Source organism: Homalodisca vitripennis, chromosome 6 (assembly GCF_021130785.1).
Source record: "Homalodisca vitripennis isolate AUS2020 chromosome 6, UT_GWSS_2.1, whole genome shotgun sequence".
Taxonomy (NCBI): domain Eukaryota; kingdom Metazoa; phylum Arthropoda; class Insecta; order Hemiptera; family Cicadellidae; genus Homalodisca; species Homalodisca vitripennis.
The window spans coordinates 38,366,762-38,384,006 of NC_060212.1; the positions used below are offsets into that span (position 1 = coordinate 38,366,762).

At 35.0% G+C, this 17,245-nt stretch overlaps 1 protein-coding gene across 1 annotated transcript; it reads left to right on the forward strand.

Moving 5' to 3' along the window:
• Nucleotides 1-3,017: 3,017 nt before the first annotated feature.
• On the forward strand, nucleotides 3,018-12,113 carry LOC124365351 (protein stu1-like). The gene is made up of 3 exons (XM_046821327.1): nucleotides 3,018-3,150; nucleotides 5,237-5,601; nucleotides 11,841-12,113. The coding sequence occupies exons 1-3, from the start codon at nucleotides 3,018-3,020 to the stop codon at nucleotides 12,111-12,113; spliced, it is 771 nt and encodes a 256-aa protein (XP_046677283.1).
• The last annotated feature ends 5,132 nt before the right edge of the window (nucleotides 12,114-17,245 follow it).

The following is a 17,245-nucleotide window of genomic DNA, read 5'->3' on the forward strand; positions in this document are numbered from 1 at the left end:
ACTCCTAGATACCCTGAGCATCTAATAAGATTGAACTCACAAAAATCTTACACTTCTAGGGATCAAGAACTCCTAGATACCCTGAGCATCTAATAGGATTGAACTCAGAAAGATCTTACACTTCTAGGGACCAAGAACTCCTAAATACCCTGAGCATCTAATAAGCTGGAACTCACAGAGATCTTACACTTCTAGGGACCAAGAACTCCTAGATACCCTGAGCATCTAATAAGATTGAACTCACAAAGATCTTACACTTCTAGGGATCAAGAACTCCTAGATACCCTGAGCATCTTATAAGATTGAACTCACAAAGATCTTACACTTCTAGGGATCAAGAACTCCTAGATACCCTGAGCATCTTATAAGATTGAACTCACAAAGATCTTACACTTCTAGGGATCAAGAACTCTTTGATACCCTGAGCATCCAATAAGATTGAACTCAAAATATCTTACACTTCTAGGGACCTCCCAGATATTCTACGCTTATAAAGTCTGAGAACTCTCGGACACCTCACTATGCTAAAGACTGGGAATTTCTAGGAAACTAACCTAGTTTCTAAAGGGCAAGAATTTTCAGAGTTCGGAAACTTCTTTAATATTGACTGAAGTTATAATCCCAATGATTAATGTTTGGAAGCGTACAGATTGATTTATAATTTAATACTATAAGGAATTCTTCCATGTGCAATATTTCTAAGACGGAAAGTCGGTTGATATAAGTACAACCAAAATAATCTTTATATAATCTGCGCTTCGCTAACTAATTTAAAAAGTTTGTTTTGTAAGCTTTGTCACTTAATTTGCAGTACTCCTATAATAGCGGCGCTGTAAATTTTATATTAATAAAAGGAATAATAAAGCTTATACATTACAGAATATTATAATGAAAAATCTTTGAAAAGTACTGAAATTATAAATAAATAAAATACGATTTTTCTAAAATTGAATAAAATTATTCGTAACCTCTTTTTTTAATAATACTTTTACTTTCATAAACAAACTAGTTTGTAACAATAATACTTAACTAATTAAACCGATGTATTTATACATTCTTTGCATCGTACTGTAAAATAGTATGAAACATACAATAAACTCAAAAACAATATATATATATATATATGTTTATGTAACGACGCATGTTTTCTTTTGTGAGGAATTTCCGTTTATTAATATTTTTCTTCGAATTCCATTACCTGAAAAATGCATTTAATAACGACGGTTATTTATACGAACTCATTTTTGTACAGTGTATTATAATGTGTTTTATTATTTTCTGTTCTTAAGATCTTTTTTAAGATTACGTCTCCATAAAATACTAAAACTTAAAACAGAGAGTTGGCCTTTTGTTTGTTACTGACGATGGATATTTTGAGAGGATAATGTGTTTAAGCATATCATTATACTTTACAGAAAGAGAATCCTTAGTTTTGGAGACTCGAATATACCTTCTATTAAAGGTGTCTAATACCTTATAATAATATATAAGATTTAAAAAAATGCAAAACAAAATTAAAATTAAAACTTGTGACAGTACAAATATGCCACACACAAAACTAAATTGGAAATCGTAATGTGTGGTATGTCGTAACTCAAACAAATCCTGACTGGTACACCATCAGAATGAAGTCCACACTGATGAAAGTTAAACCAAGCGAAGTGGTTGCACATAACCAAGAGCACTTAACAACAAGACCAATATACAAACAAACATACGAGGTCTTCTCAATAAGGTAGCTTGGCTCATTCAGTGTAACAACCTTATGCACCACATTGAACAGCAAGTCTGTATTTTGCACATTGTTTCCATTAATATAATATTTATAGCTTCTCGGTAAGCAGAGACATGTTCAGAAGTTTGTTACTTATTTATAAGAGGTCTTATAACAAACTCTGTGATTAGCTTCAATAAAACTAAGCTAAAATAGTAACAATAAACCTGAAAGTGACAGTTTAATTTCAGGGCACAGTATAAAGTAGCTTTTGTGGGGAAAACCGAATTGTTCTCACAAGCGAAGGTCACATATCAGCTTTTATTTGATTGTCACAACTGAGTTTCCACTCCCGCTCACGCGGAAAATTGGCAACCCTGTTTTCACTGAGGTTTATTCTCTGAGATTGTTGTTTTGTTCACAAACCATTCTAAGGTTTATTTTGTTTACTGGCGGAGAATTTATTACCAGGATTCGTTGGCCAATTGTAAAACGTACAACGTTATACTTATTCTTACGTTAATACTCTATTACTATATTCAAATAGATAGAGTGTGTTTTAAACTGATTGGTTGACCATTAGCTATTAAATTTCCCTAAAATTACAAAATATGAATGGAATCAACTTCGTTTACAGATCAAAACTTACGGACTAATGGCAAAATAATAACTATTATGATTACACATTTACTTATTATTAAACAAAAGAGTACAGTTTATGTTATCACGCTTTAATCAAACAATTAATTAAGTCTAATTTCTTGATAAGACTACTCTCCACATGCAATTCATTTGTAAGTGTTCAGCCCAATGGGTATACTTTCAGAAATGTGGATTATAAGTATTTTGTTATTTATATATCAGCCATCACATCACTTTAAGTAAGGTATCTTACGTTGGGTTATTTAAACCACGTCAGACTTCCCTTATAACTGGGAGGGCTCACTTCTGGTTTATACCTTCCTGTTGAACCTACACTAATGACATAAAAAAACTGACGTGTACTGCATAACTGCATCTTGGCAACACTATGGATGTCCAGGAGCGGCAGCTTGCCCAAACCTTAGGCCGAAAACATAGTGGAGCGTCGAGTCAAGAGTCAAGCGGCGAGTCAAGCAGCGCTTCATTAAATCCACCGTATAGTTAGGTTGACCAGCACATAGTGACGCGCCTAGCAGCACTTCATGCATAGACATGAATCTTGTCTCGCCGCTCGGGAATTCACCAACGATTTCTTTTGAAGCGCTGCTTCAGTTGACTCCTGGATTTCACAGTTGACAGCGCGTGTTCATTAACCTAAAAAATGGACGTAGAATCTTTTGTTTTGTCAGTACGATCTCGTGAGTCCATTTGGAACCAGCAACTGGCTAATCACCATAATAGGTATGTCCTCGACAAGCTGTGGAAGGAGGTGGGACAGGAAAATAACTGTTCAGGTACGTATCAAAATAATTGTTTTATTAAGCATAACCTACGGTTACAATTATAACAGTAACAGTTTTAATTTCTTTTCATTTGTTATTTCAGTGCACTATGCAGTTACTGTTTTTTAAAATAACTGCTACAAGTAGTAATGTTAAAGACATAATTATACCTAATAGTTTGGAAAATGGATAGGATTTTCTTTAAAATAAATTGTAAAAGTTTCCCGAATAAGAAGAGCCTCAGACGACTGACGACCTCTTTGCCGTGGTCTTCTTGGAATTTGAATGTTCTTTGGTTGATCAGTTTCGACTTCTGTTAGATGTCTCTCAAAGCCCTCTCTGTCAATTATGGTGTTTTGTAGAATGCAAACCGCTTTAACCAAACAATCAGCAGTGTAATGACTTGTTTCAATACATTTTGACAGTAATCGCCATTTTGAGTTGAGAATGCCGAACGTGCATTCAATACTTTTACGAGCCCTGGAATGTCTTTTATTAAAAAGGCATTTTTCTATGTTTAGATTTTCTGAGCTGTAAGGTGTGAGTACATGCGCTGATAAGGGGAATGCCTCATCGGCTAGAAAAACAAAAGGCATGTTTACATCAGTTCCAGGTAAACAATTATTAGCCGGGATATTGATTTGTTTGCTCTTCAATAAGTGGTAAAAATCAGATGAATTGAATGTAGCTCCATCACTCTGCTTTCCAAATCCTCCGACATCGATGACAAGGAATCTGTATTTGGCATCACAGATTGCTAGTAAAACTATTGAATAGTACTTTTTGTAGTTAAAAAATAATGTACCTGAGTGTGGTGGGCACATTATACGCACATGTTTGCCATCTATACAGCCTATACAATTAGGGAAGTTCCATAATTCCTTAAACTCAGCGCTTGCCTGGACGAATTTTTCTTCTGTTGGAGTAGGCATGTGTATAGGCTGCAATACATTCCACAAAACACAAGCTGTTTCTTTTACAATCTTGCTAACTGTTGACGCCCCAACTCTAAAGGCAAAGGATATGCTTTTGAATGAAGCTCCTGTTGCTAGGTACCTGAAAAATCAAACCAAATTAATATTGAAAAATCTATAGATATTGAAAAAATTTTTAGGCTTAATAATTTAACAGCGACAGGTTTAATTTTAAAAATAGTAATATACAGAAAAATTCCTTTTTATAGAAACATTTTGGTATTTAATTTGTTGTTTTTTTGTACAATTGCAGATAATTCGGTGCTGCTTACCAGAATACTAAGCAACGTCTGGTTTTTGGGTTGCGTCAATTACCATAGGAATTTCACGAAAATGTTTTGTATTTTTTCGTTTCAGATCATTTTATGATGGATTCCATCAAAAACCCAATTGTTGTCACGTACTTTCGTACGTACATCGAACGGACCTTTCGTTCAGTCTACAGGCCGAATGGGTTAACCGATTAGGACGCAATTTTCGAGTTTTACATCGGAGGAACCAGCTGATGGGATTTCAATCGAAAAAATTTCAGATTTGGCCCTATTATTGGTTCGAGAAGCCCTCTTCCGGTTTTTTGGGGAAAAATTATTATACGGACATAGTAACCCGTATAAAACCCAAATTTTGGATAAGTATCCTACGTGTATATATACACGTCCTTTGGTAGTCGAACTATGGAGTTTTTGTACAACATAGGGCCGTAGGCGTATTTTGTGATTTTAGGGGGCTTTACCTTTCTTTTAGGGTAGGCCAAATAGGTTGACTGATTGGGACCCTATTTTTAGTTTTTACATCGGAGTAATAATATATTAAGGTAGCAACCCGTATAAAACCCAAATTTCGGATATGTGTACTGCGTGTATATCTACACGTCTTTGGGTAGTCGAACTATGGAAGTTTCTGTAAAGTCATTTCTGTAAAGGTTAAATTCAACAATGTATTAAACGCCAATATGTTTGTAATTTTAAAATAAACTAAGTATACGATCTGAGATTCGCGTAATAGGCTGAACGAAGAAAACAGGACCATGTGGTTGGATTAGAGTCAATCATTTCAAATTATCAATCATGCACACCTAATCATAGATTCCGCATACACAATGTAATAAATTTTTTATATTTCAGTGAAAGATGCACAACAGAAGTGGAAGTCCCTGAGAGACTACTACAGAAAAGAAATTCGAAAAATGCAAGAGGAGCGATCGGGATCCAGTGCTGACACCATTTACAAGTCGAATTGGCCCTATTTTATGTTATTGGATTTTTTGAGATCTCAGTTCAAGACGAGACCTACTTCAGGTAACTTAAAAGAGAAAATCAAACCTAACAAGTGCTTGGACTCAGCAGCTACGGAAGGCGTTCCTATGGCAAGCGACGAAAACTTTGATTTTGAAAATAGTCAAATTGAGGAGTCCTATGCATCTAATCAGCCTCCAAACGATACAGAGGCTACTGAGATGAGAACTGATAGAGACATGAATGATGACTTAGTACATCCCAACACCTTCAAGAAAAGTGCTATAAAAAAGGACAGTTTAACTAAGTTAGTCCAAATTGAAGAAAAAAAATTGGCTATACTAGAAGAAAAACGTGGAAGTAGGCATACAATCATCGAAAAACCTGATGAAGATTTGCAATTTTTTGAAAGCCTTCTCCCCCACATAAAACATATCAATGGTGTGGATAAATTACGTTTTAGAAATGAAGTTCAAAACTTAGTAATAAAATACGCGTATCCAACTAACACAAATCAGCATTCTGTATCATCTGAGAGCACCAATCTACATTCTCGATCATCTACAAGCCGATCTGTGTATCACTCTGAAACATCTACGCCCTTACCACAGCAAGATGAGGGTAGTAATTCTATCTTGGATTTGGATTCTTGGAATTTTGCTAATAGTTATTCTCCATATTAACAGCATAACTATTTTCCTACATCACAAAGTGAAATAACAAGCTATTTTGTAATGTGTTTAAAGTAATAATAAATAATGTTATTTAAATTCAAATGATCAATTACTTCCTTTGGTTTAACATTTTTGAAACTAAGTCAAAGTCAAACAATCATAACCACAAGTTAAACATGGTTCTTACCTTAATGTTATCACTAACTTCTCTGCAGGTTCTATTGGCTGTTGAATGAAATTTGTGTATTTCGAGGCCATATGGGGACTTATGAGATTCAAAATATGTTCAAAAGTACTATAATCCATTCGAGTGTATTGAAAAAAACGATCAGGGTATTTCTTCAGTTGCGGAAATAAGTGATGGTATTCACCCAATCTATGTCGTTCCTTATTTACCGGGTGTACAGCGTAGTTTCTAGTTGTACTTGATAGTTGTAACACTTTTAATGCACTGTTTTCAAACAAAAACTCGTCTTCACTGTCCGACATCATTCTTGTGACTGCAAACGCCGCTTGACGTCGGAACTCGACGCCCCACTATACGATTGTGAAGCGTCGCTTGCATCTTTGGTCTAAAAACGCGGTCCTTGACTCGCCGCTTGACTCTTGACTCGACGCTCCACTATGTTTTCGGCCTTACTCATCCAACGCAAAGGTCCTCTTAATACACAGTGCAATTTCTCAGTTTCTTGTCTTAGAAGAACCACCACAACAATCCTTACCATAAGGATCGTTGACCTACTACATTAAAAATATCAATAGCGAGCAATAGGCTCTGTTGAAATTCAGACATCAACTTTATAAGTATTTTAAATAAACAAAAACACATATTAAAGCGACAAGAAAATGTGAGTTACTAATAATTCTTAAAGTAATAATTGCTAATTTTCTGGCTGAACCTTTAAAAATCATGCCTAATTACCCAATTATGGTCCAGTTATAGGCCAATTGGGTAAAACATATTAATTAGAATGCTTACATTTAGTGTTCAGTAAAATTTTCAAGCTCACATGCATATGCTGAGGCAGTATTTTCCAATATTTCTTTATGCGGGAGACTTTTTATCAGGTGTCCATGATCTATAAATATTCTCCAATGTTCACTTTAGCTTCTGAACCAATACAAAACTAATGGTGTACTTTATGATCATTCTGAGTTGATAACAAATCGGGCTCTGACCTTCGTGCTCAAATTTTCGGGTATCAGTTGTCAATACAGAAACTCTGGCATATCTCTCCCATTGGAGGCTTCCAACTTGTTAAGGATTTCATCATGCACTAGCTTTCGGTTTATAGAACTTCTAAACCTTTGTAAGTGATCGGTTTTATGAATTTGCAAGGCTTTAATGTGGTTTTGGCCCCTAGAGTTTCCCAACCTTTGCAAGCTCTTGGCATCTAAATACCTCCAGCTTATAGAATCCAAGCCTCTGGCTGATCCTTGATTTTTGGAGCATAAATGAAAAAATTCACTCATTACTACCAAAAGATGCATAATATTTATTCCTTATCAGCCATACTCTTCCAAATATTTATTAGATTTCAATAAAGCAGCATTCACAACTAAAATAATATTGTTCTAAAATGCACTTAGTTGATGAATTTGTTGAAATATTATTTATTGGGATACTCTTTTCATGACTCGGACAGCAACACAGGGTTTACACAGATACTGATGCACAATAATTAGAAGCGCCACATTGAGTGGCAGTGTGACAGTTATCCATCACACACAACTGTCACAAGACAATAGCATAGAGTATAATGGTGTCACAAATTTTTCAGTCTACCAAAGTGTCCTATGTTTGCCAAACAAGCATTATCTGAATGTGATTATTAGCTAATATTTTTCCTATGAATTATATACCCTATCTTCTTTTGTCCTAATATCTTAGCCCAGCTTGCACTTCAGTATGAATACAACTTTTTGACGTCGATGTTATAATCCCTTAAAAGGATAATGGCATTTCGAACATTTGCTTTCTTTATATGTTACAAAATGTATATTTCAAAACTTTTAGCATTGAAATCTGTCGTCTTCACCAGCTGAGAAAACAATTAGTACGTAAAAGTTAGAACGTGTAGTAATAATCTGGCTCAAGAAAAGAAAGAAAAACAATGAAATGTTTATCCAAAACTGTGTTTCCAACTGACGAAGAGTATAGATTTCTATATTCGAAAAATTTTATTATATATTTTGTATCATATAACGATAACAAAAGTACAAAATCCTATTACCCTTTGAAAACCTTCTATTGCCAATATCAAATTTCAAACAAAGAGCTATTGAGCTTTTTCCCTAGTAATTGTTTTTGAACGTTAAAACAATTTTTTATAAAGGCAACAAACAGTGTGTCCAGTATTTAGCTGTCAAAGTATTCGTAAGTCTAAGCATCATACATCATAATTTGTCACTTTTACTAATTTTTAAATATGAAATCTGTTCTTATATAATTGGTCCTGATTATTTTTGGACCCTTAGTAAAAAAAACAATACATAGAAATAGAAATATCTTTATATTTTAGTATCCGATTATGAACAAACGTAGGGAAACATACAACCCTTCTCTTGTAAAGAGGGTTGATATTAAAATATGCTTAGAGTGGTAGGAGCATATCATATTTGAATACGCTTTAAGGAATCCTTGATTCGTCACACTCTACATACAAGTTTCGTCTTTCTGTCAGAAATTGCACAAACATTAATGATTGAGTGTAACCCTTTCTATGATCATCTCAAATAAAAAAATGGGTTGTAAAAAACTCCTAGTTTGAAGTTATGAAGAAGAAACTTGAGAAAGTAAAAATATCACCAATCGAATTTTATTTCTTATTTAAAATATCTCAGTGAGCCACCCGAAAGGAATTCACATCTAAATAAATATATCTCAAGGGACAAGTCCTTGTCTGATACATTGTTCGAAAATCAAACGAAGAATTCAGGCAAAAGTTATTTTGATTAATTATTTCTACATGTTTAAGGTACATTTTTTAATATGTTACATACAGATATATACTACTCAATTTTGAATACTTAGAAGCGGTTGGTTACATTTTTATGCCTAGAGCGAACTTTTAAGTTAAATGGGAGTCAAATTCCGTTAAGAATGTTTAATATTATATTAGGAACATGAACAGTTTTAGTTTCTGTTACATGGTTAAGAATTATTCTTACAAGAGGCATGCTCTGATATTACCGAATATTTTAAATTCAAAGAGTAACCTATCCTGAATAGTTATAGAACTTGTAATATTCTTTTTATACATTCTTCCAATTAGAGATAGGATGACCACTCCCCCCTCACAAAATTGAATTTTGATCGTTATATAGATACAAAGTTGTTGCTATAACTATCTTGGTGTAACACAAAGAATCCTTTTTATATGTATTATTCCAGAAGTGTGCGACAGCAATAAAGCGGTCAGTCGTGTAACAAAGCCGGATCCGGCCTCTCTGGAGAATTCCCTATTTTGAACTTAAATATTTTTCATGTGCTAATGTAACAAGGCTTTGTTGTTTTTATGTTTTTTCACAACTTTTAACAACAATAAAACTTCCAGTCAAGTTTCTGTTCTCACTGACACATGCTTTCAAAATAGAAAATAATTGAAACATATCAAAAAGGGAGAAAAATTATTACAATGTTGTAAGTGTCGACTAATTTTAGAAAATATGTTTGGTTCATTTTATTTTAATATATATAAAAATATAACAAAGCGATGATCGATCAAAATATTATTTAGCAGTTAATAAAAATACTTCTGCTAAAATTTGTTTGCTAAATAGGTCGATTCCCTCTAGAATTGATATCTAATAATTATTTATGTAAACTTATTGTAATATGCACACTCTATCCTGTCCGCTGCTCCAGTAAGTATGAAGTGTATGTGGTATAGCTCAAGTGAGGCCGACAGATAAATATTAAAATATTTTTTAAGGTGGATAATTCTACGGCTATAATGTATATGGCACGTGTTTGGTTGAAAAATGTCAAAACCGTTTTCTAATTTTTATTCGTCTCGACGAGATTTGATCCCGTTACCTCAGTTAGAGACATACAAGGTTACCCCTGTATCACTTTGAAGGTCTGTTCTGTAGAGAATATAACACATTGAAATTAGGATTGGTAAAATTTAATTTTATTGCGGAGAGTTTATTAACAGTTTTTACAGATTTGATTGAGTATAGATGTGGAGAAAATTATATTTAATAATTATTGCAATACAGATTATTATTAAGTATGAGTCACGGTTGCCTCTTACGGTACATTAAATGTACTGCCTACACAGTTATTTATCGTGTGCGGCGAAATCTGACGTGCACAGACGTTTCGCATGTTCGCTATGATTTCATCATGATTGCATCAGACTCCAGGTTGCGTACAGATCCTTAAATTTGTCATGTTTTGAAGGTTTATTCAAGAATCCAGTATTGGTGTAACTGAATATAACCAGTTTGTGGCATTTGCCATGGTAGTCATGGCAGTAGGAAGGTAAACAGCGTACACAGTGGCGCTGCCTAGTAGACAAAATCTTGATAGTTCCGTCAACTTCACCTAGAGTGCTGTAGCGCTGACTTACACTAAACAGACGCAGTTCACCACCTTCATGAGTCACCGGTGTCTCATTCGCACAGATATAATGTATCTTTATGAGTCACCGGTGAATAACGTCGCAACATGAGATAGATTACTAAATTTAACAAAGCAACGAACGAGTTAATAAAAATATCGCTATAGTGTTGACATTTTGGAAACATCAAAACTACAAATTTTGTGACATTTTCATCTAAAATTCAGAGTGCTAGAACTTTAAATACTAATAACGCACATCTGTTGGAACTCTACGTATGTTAAATGAGGACAATTAAAGCACTAATTCATTCATGATGAAGACCACTTCATAATTAACAAGCACCATCAGTACTAGATGGTCCATTGTAAAGTCAAACCAATTCGCATAGTTGCAGTTTATTTTATATGTTATCACCCAATTATTATCAATAAAAGATAATATTTACATTGGTATATAAAAGAATCAATAAGCTTAAACTTTTTGAAAATGACTAAAGTAGAGTATTCAAATATGCTTCCTTTCATAAAGTGAGGGGATTAAAAATAATTTTTAGTTTCTATATTTTTTATTGTGAAACCACATAAACTAAATATATAAAATGATAAAAATCATTGTTTTACCCATCGGTATACTTAATATGGACAGTAAATTTATACTATACAAATGACATTCTTTTGCTTATTTCTCCATAAAGCAGAACACAAAAGGATTAATATAAACTAATTTGCATTTGATATAAAAACATCGTATATGGACACTAAAAGTATAATTTATATAAACTTTCTTTTCTTAATATAACTGAAATTCGAGTTACTAACATACGGTCAGGAAGCAAAACATGCGGATTTACTTTACTTAATATTGGAACATAAGCTTTCCAATCCATTGCCTCAGTGGTTAGAGAATCGAACTGTGAAAGAAAATACGGTACCCAACAATATTTTAGTCAAATTCGCAGTACAATGAAGGCAGCAGCGGCCTCTCGTTACACATTCCTGCGATTAGTGTAAAGCCGCTTGTTAGCCGAGTATTAGCCTCGCTTAGTCTAGTACTCAGGGTCCTGAATTACAAGTTAAATTATGATAGAAATTTCATTCCTATTATTTCTCTCCGATCACTGAAAAAGATAATTTATTTAATTAATGACATTTTAAAACTGATTAAATGAACTAAACAATAATGCAGAAAAGTAGTTAGACTATCATTGACTGTATTTTGTGTATCACGGAAGTGGTACATTTTTACCAGCCACCAGATGAGTATCTGGACGAGCCACCAGATGAGTATCTGGACGAGCCACAAGACGAGTATCTGGACGAGCCACCAGATGAGTATCTGGACGAGCCACCAGACGAGTATCTGGACGAGCCACCAGACGACTATCTGCACGAGCCACCAGACGAGTATCTGGACGAGCCACCAGACGAGTATCTGGACGAGCCACCAGACGAGTATCTGGACGAGCCACCAGATGAGTATCTGGACGAGCCACCAGATGAGTATCTAGACCAAATACCATGAGCCACCAGATGAGTATCTGGACGAGCCACCAGACGAGTATCTGGACGAGCCACCAGATGAGTATCTGGACGAGCCACCAGACGAGTATCTGGACGAGCCACCAGACGAGTATCTGCACGAGCCACCAGACGAGTATCTGGACGAGCCACCAGACGAGTATCTGGACGAGCCACCAGACGAGTATCTGGACGAGCCACCAGACGAGTATCTGGACGAGCCACCAGATGAGTATCTGGACGAGCCACCAGATGAGTATCTGGACGAGCCACCAGATGGGTATCTGGATCAAACAACAGATGATTATTTGGACCAGTCACCAGATGATGTGTATTTAAACCAGGCGCGTCGTAATCAGCTGATAGACGGTTTATCATGTTTGCAGTGTATCAAATTACACTTTCTCACTTTAATAATTTTATGTATAAACAAATTCTGTACTTAGAGCTTATTAAATATGATATTACTAATAGCCTACAATTTAATGTACTAGAACCAAATTGTCAGAGCACTTACGGAGTAATCTGTAATGTAACAGAACAGACTAGAGTCTATCACATCGAGTCTGATTGATTCTACTTAGTAAAATATTTTTAATCCCTGTCGTCCTATCCGCCTATTTCTGCGTGGTATCTTCCCTTGTTGGCTACCCTGGACCGTTTCTAAACAAAGTGGTGCCCTATTTCTAAAATATCTCTTCAAGACCACTACGAGCCCGCACTTCTACTAGTAGACCCATTTGATATCTACTGAAGGCTCAGCGTCAAAATAGTAAGGTATATCCATATAGCTCATACAAATTCTCTATAATTAAAGGGACACATAACTTCGATAAACAATACTACAAGGGTTACATGTGGACATGTGCGCCTGTTGCCCCTTTAGAATGTGGATGTGAAAAGAAGAAAACTTTTAAATTAATATTTGCAACGCTTTTGTGTAGAGAATGTGTTTTTAGAAGATTTATAAAGTTTTGGATTATGCAGTCGAGCAATTTACCATAAGTTTTCCCTACGAGTGGTAGCACTAAACTGAGCGGTGTTGAGTGTACAACTCCGGCATTATGTTTGAAAATAAAATTTGTGAATAATAAATTATCCTGATACCTTCATTATAATAAACTTGTTCTACTGCTTTAATTCTAATAAATTATAATTACAATATTACAAAGGCTGTAACAATTTAGTTTGAACGAATCAAAAAAGCTGAATAATTTGTTTTTCAAGTTTGACAAATGTTTAATTATTCAAAAACAATACTTTCATACTACGGTAATAATAATTAAAATATAAAATGGTAAACAGATAAGTGCAACGCTGAAAACGTTCTTGCACCAGAGTGAAACAGCTCTCACTTTAACAAGTACTTACTTTAAGTACTCTTATAAACTCAGCTGTAATATTTTCAATTTAGTTAAGAGAGTGGAGATTATTGTATAAACTAAAGTTGTTAAGTAACTGGAAAAGTTTAATATTATCATTAATTACAATAATTAATATAATCACTCATATAAAGGAATGTAATATAATATATTTAGTATACTATATACAGGTTGGCATTTTTCAGAATAAATTTTAAATTTCAATAACAGCCTGATATAAGTACAGAAATAATAAAGTAGGACAGGGTCCTTTGTCTCCTGGAACAAGATTTGTTACATATTTTCTTGTTAGAAAAGTTGCACCTACTGAGAGATTTATATTGGGCATTATGAGGTATTTTAATGAAACGAAGTAAGAAGGGAGAAACGAAATATTTAGATTAAGTAAATCCATTAAGCAGAGACTTCAATCAGCACTTACTGATGAGCGAAGACAAACAAATATAGCAGACTGAGGTGTCAGCCACTTAACACCTTCATCGTTCTTCCTCTTTCTGAGACTTCAGCTGCTATTTTCAAGCATAACATGAACAACGGAATAAGTTGTGGCCACTTGACACCTTTACCGTTCATCCTCTTTCTGGAACTTCAACTGCTATTGTCAAGCATAACATGAACAACGGAATAAGTTGTGGCCACTTGACACGTTCATCGTCTCTTCGTTTGTCTGATACTTCATCTGCTATTGACGAATGCAAACATAAACAATGGCTCGTATGTGGCGGTCACTTGAAACCTTCACAGTTCTTCCTCTTTCTGGGACTTCAACTGCTATTGTCAAGCATAACATGAACAACGGAATAAGTTATGGCCACTTGACACCTTTACCGTTCTTCCTCTTTCTGGAACTTCAACTGCTATTGTCAAGCATAACATGAACAACGGAATAAGTTATGGCCACTTGACACCTTTACCGTTCTTCCTCTTTCTGGAACTTCAACTGCTATTGTCAAGCATAACATGAACAACGGAATAAGTTGTGGCCACTTGACACCTTTACCGTTCTTCCTCTTTCTGGACCTTCAACTGCTATTGTCAAGCATAACATGAACAACGGAATAAGTTGTGGTCACTTGACACCTTTACCGTTCTTCCTCTTTCTGGAACTTCAACTGCTATTGTCAAGCATAACATGAACAACGGAATATGTTGTGGCCACTTGACACCTTCACAGTTCTTCCTCTTTCTGGGACTTCAACTGCTATTGTCAAGCAAAACATGAACAACGGAATAAGTTGTGGCCACTTGACACCTTTACCGTTCTTCCTCTTTCTGGAACTTCAACTGCTATTTTCAAGCATAACATGAACAACGGAATAAGTTGTGGCCACTTGACACCTTCACCGTTCTTCCTCTTTCTGGGACTTCAACTGCTATTGTCAAGCATAACATGAACAACGGAATAAGTTGTGGCCACTTGACACGTTCATCGTCTCTTCGTTTGTCTGATACTTCATCTGCTATTGACGAATGCAAACATAAACAATGGCTCGTATGTGGCGGTCACTTGAAACCTTCACTATTCTTCATCTTTCTGAGACTATTTTCGGGTAAAAACAGACCACGGAATAATTTGCGGCCAATTCAAACCTTCACTGGTCTTCCTCTTTGTGATATTTTAACTGATATTTTCGAGTACAAACATGAACAATAAAATATATCTCGACCCCTTACACTTCGCCTTTCAGAGACAAGTTATATTGCCTGAACTTCTAAAAACAATACAAAAAACTAATGTTGACCATATTGCTAAACTGTCCCACTGAGTGAACTAAAATGACAGTGCCCAGTATACTGTACAATGACTAAGGTACTACATCTCTTGGAAGTCTAAGAAAAAAACCTTTAGGGAGGATTGACGCTCGACTAACGTGGACGCTTGAAGACACAGACAGTACTCCAGGAGCAGGAAGTAGCCACTGTTGTGGTAATATCCAAAAGTTATTTTGAAATATTTTCAACTTATGGGATTGTGTACAATTGAACCAGTACGAGTTTATTCATACTTTATTTTTTTACTTTCAAAATCATAGCTAATAACCGGTTTTGTGAGGGTTTACTAAAACATTAATTACGCTTTTGATTATTGACTTACAACTCTCCAATTTTAGAGTCATTTTTCTTGAGACATCCAACAAATGCTAAAGAAATATTCCGTTATTAATATTTTTTTTAGTAATAATGAGTGAAATTGGTGAAAGCTAAAATCTTAAACAGAAAACTGCGTTTTTTCATATTTTTGTTAAAAATCCACTAAATCATATTTGTCTTTCGCTCTGATACTTACGCTCTCTTATCATTTGAAAATCAAGTGTTTATGTTTTCTTCTGCCATACTTATAACAGGTGATGCATGAATACAAACAAAACCGTAAAGATTGTTTCCGAGGTAATATAGGTGTATATTGTAATGTGGTAGACGTTTGAGGTGATATGCTTAACTTGTGAGGGTCTTAGCCGTGATGTCATCTTTAGAAAAACAAACCCTATTTTTTAAAATCTTTAGAAAACAAACATGTATTAATGTTGGTATAACGTTAGCTGGGATGTGAGAAAGCACAAGATTCTACATAATTGTTGCCCCCATTGTTTTGTAAGACATTAGACGTGGCAACGTGCTTAATAGTCAGCAGGGAAATAACAGCAGGTTCTTGAAATCTTTGCAGCGAACATAGTATACTCGTAATATTGATTTATTGCTGTTGGCTTAACATTGGCTAGGATGATACAGAGAGCCCAAGATACTACAAAGGTATTGCTCCCAGTAAGGCAATTTGAAACATGAGATGTGGCAACAACGTTCTTAATTAGTCAGGAGGGAAATAACAGAAGGTCCTTAAAATCGTTGCAGTGAACATAGTACACTCGTAATATTGATTTATTACTGTTGGCAGAACGTCGCATATTTACAGGATGTAATAATATGATATGCTATGAAAATCAAGTATTTCTGTCATTTTCTACCGTTTGTATAACATGTAATAAGAGAACATTAACATTCTTGACAACCGAAATACCCCCTGACTAAAAATTTGTTAACCAGGGTATCGTCAATCTCTTTCTTAGTTGTTATATTAAAGTTTATTTTAAACTTTCTCGTTTGTTTATAATTCGTATATGACTGCTTTTATATTTTTATGAATACTTATAATGATGTAACTTATTTAGAACTCAAGAATAACATTCTTAGAAAGAAAACCTTTGTTGCATCATTCAAAGGATACCTCAAAGAAAATAATTCAAAGCACGCCTCGTTTTACCAGACGAAATTATGGCTAAGAAGCCCTCCCAAACACTTTACTCGGGGACCAAAGGCTTAAAGGTGACTTCCGTACCACCAGTACAGTTGGAGGAATTTAGCTGTGCTCGTAGGGCCCTAATACTACCCTTTCAACAAGTAAACGCTATCTGTGTGGCGGTATTTTTTATAAATACTTATAATGATGTAACTTATTTAGAACTCAACAATAAAATTCTTAGAATGAAAACCTTTGTTGCATCATTGAAAGGATATCAAAGCATGCCCCGTTTTACCAGACGAAATTAGGGCTAAGAAGCCCTCCAAAAACACTTAACTTGAGGATCAAAGGATTAAAGGTAACTTCCGTACCACCAGTAATGGCCGGGCAGACGGGCTGCTTGCAAGGACAGGATCGCTCAGCAATCACCCATTCAAGTAGCAGCCACGCTCGACGATACTGGATTCAGTTATCTTGCGATAACCGCCATACTCGCTACACTGCGTCATTGACTGA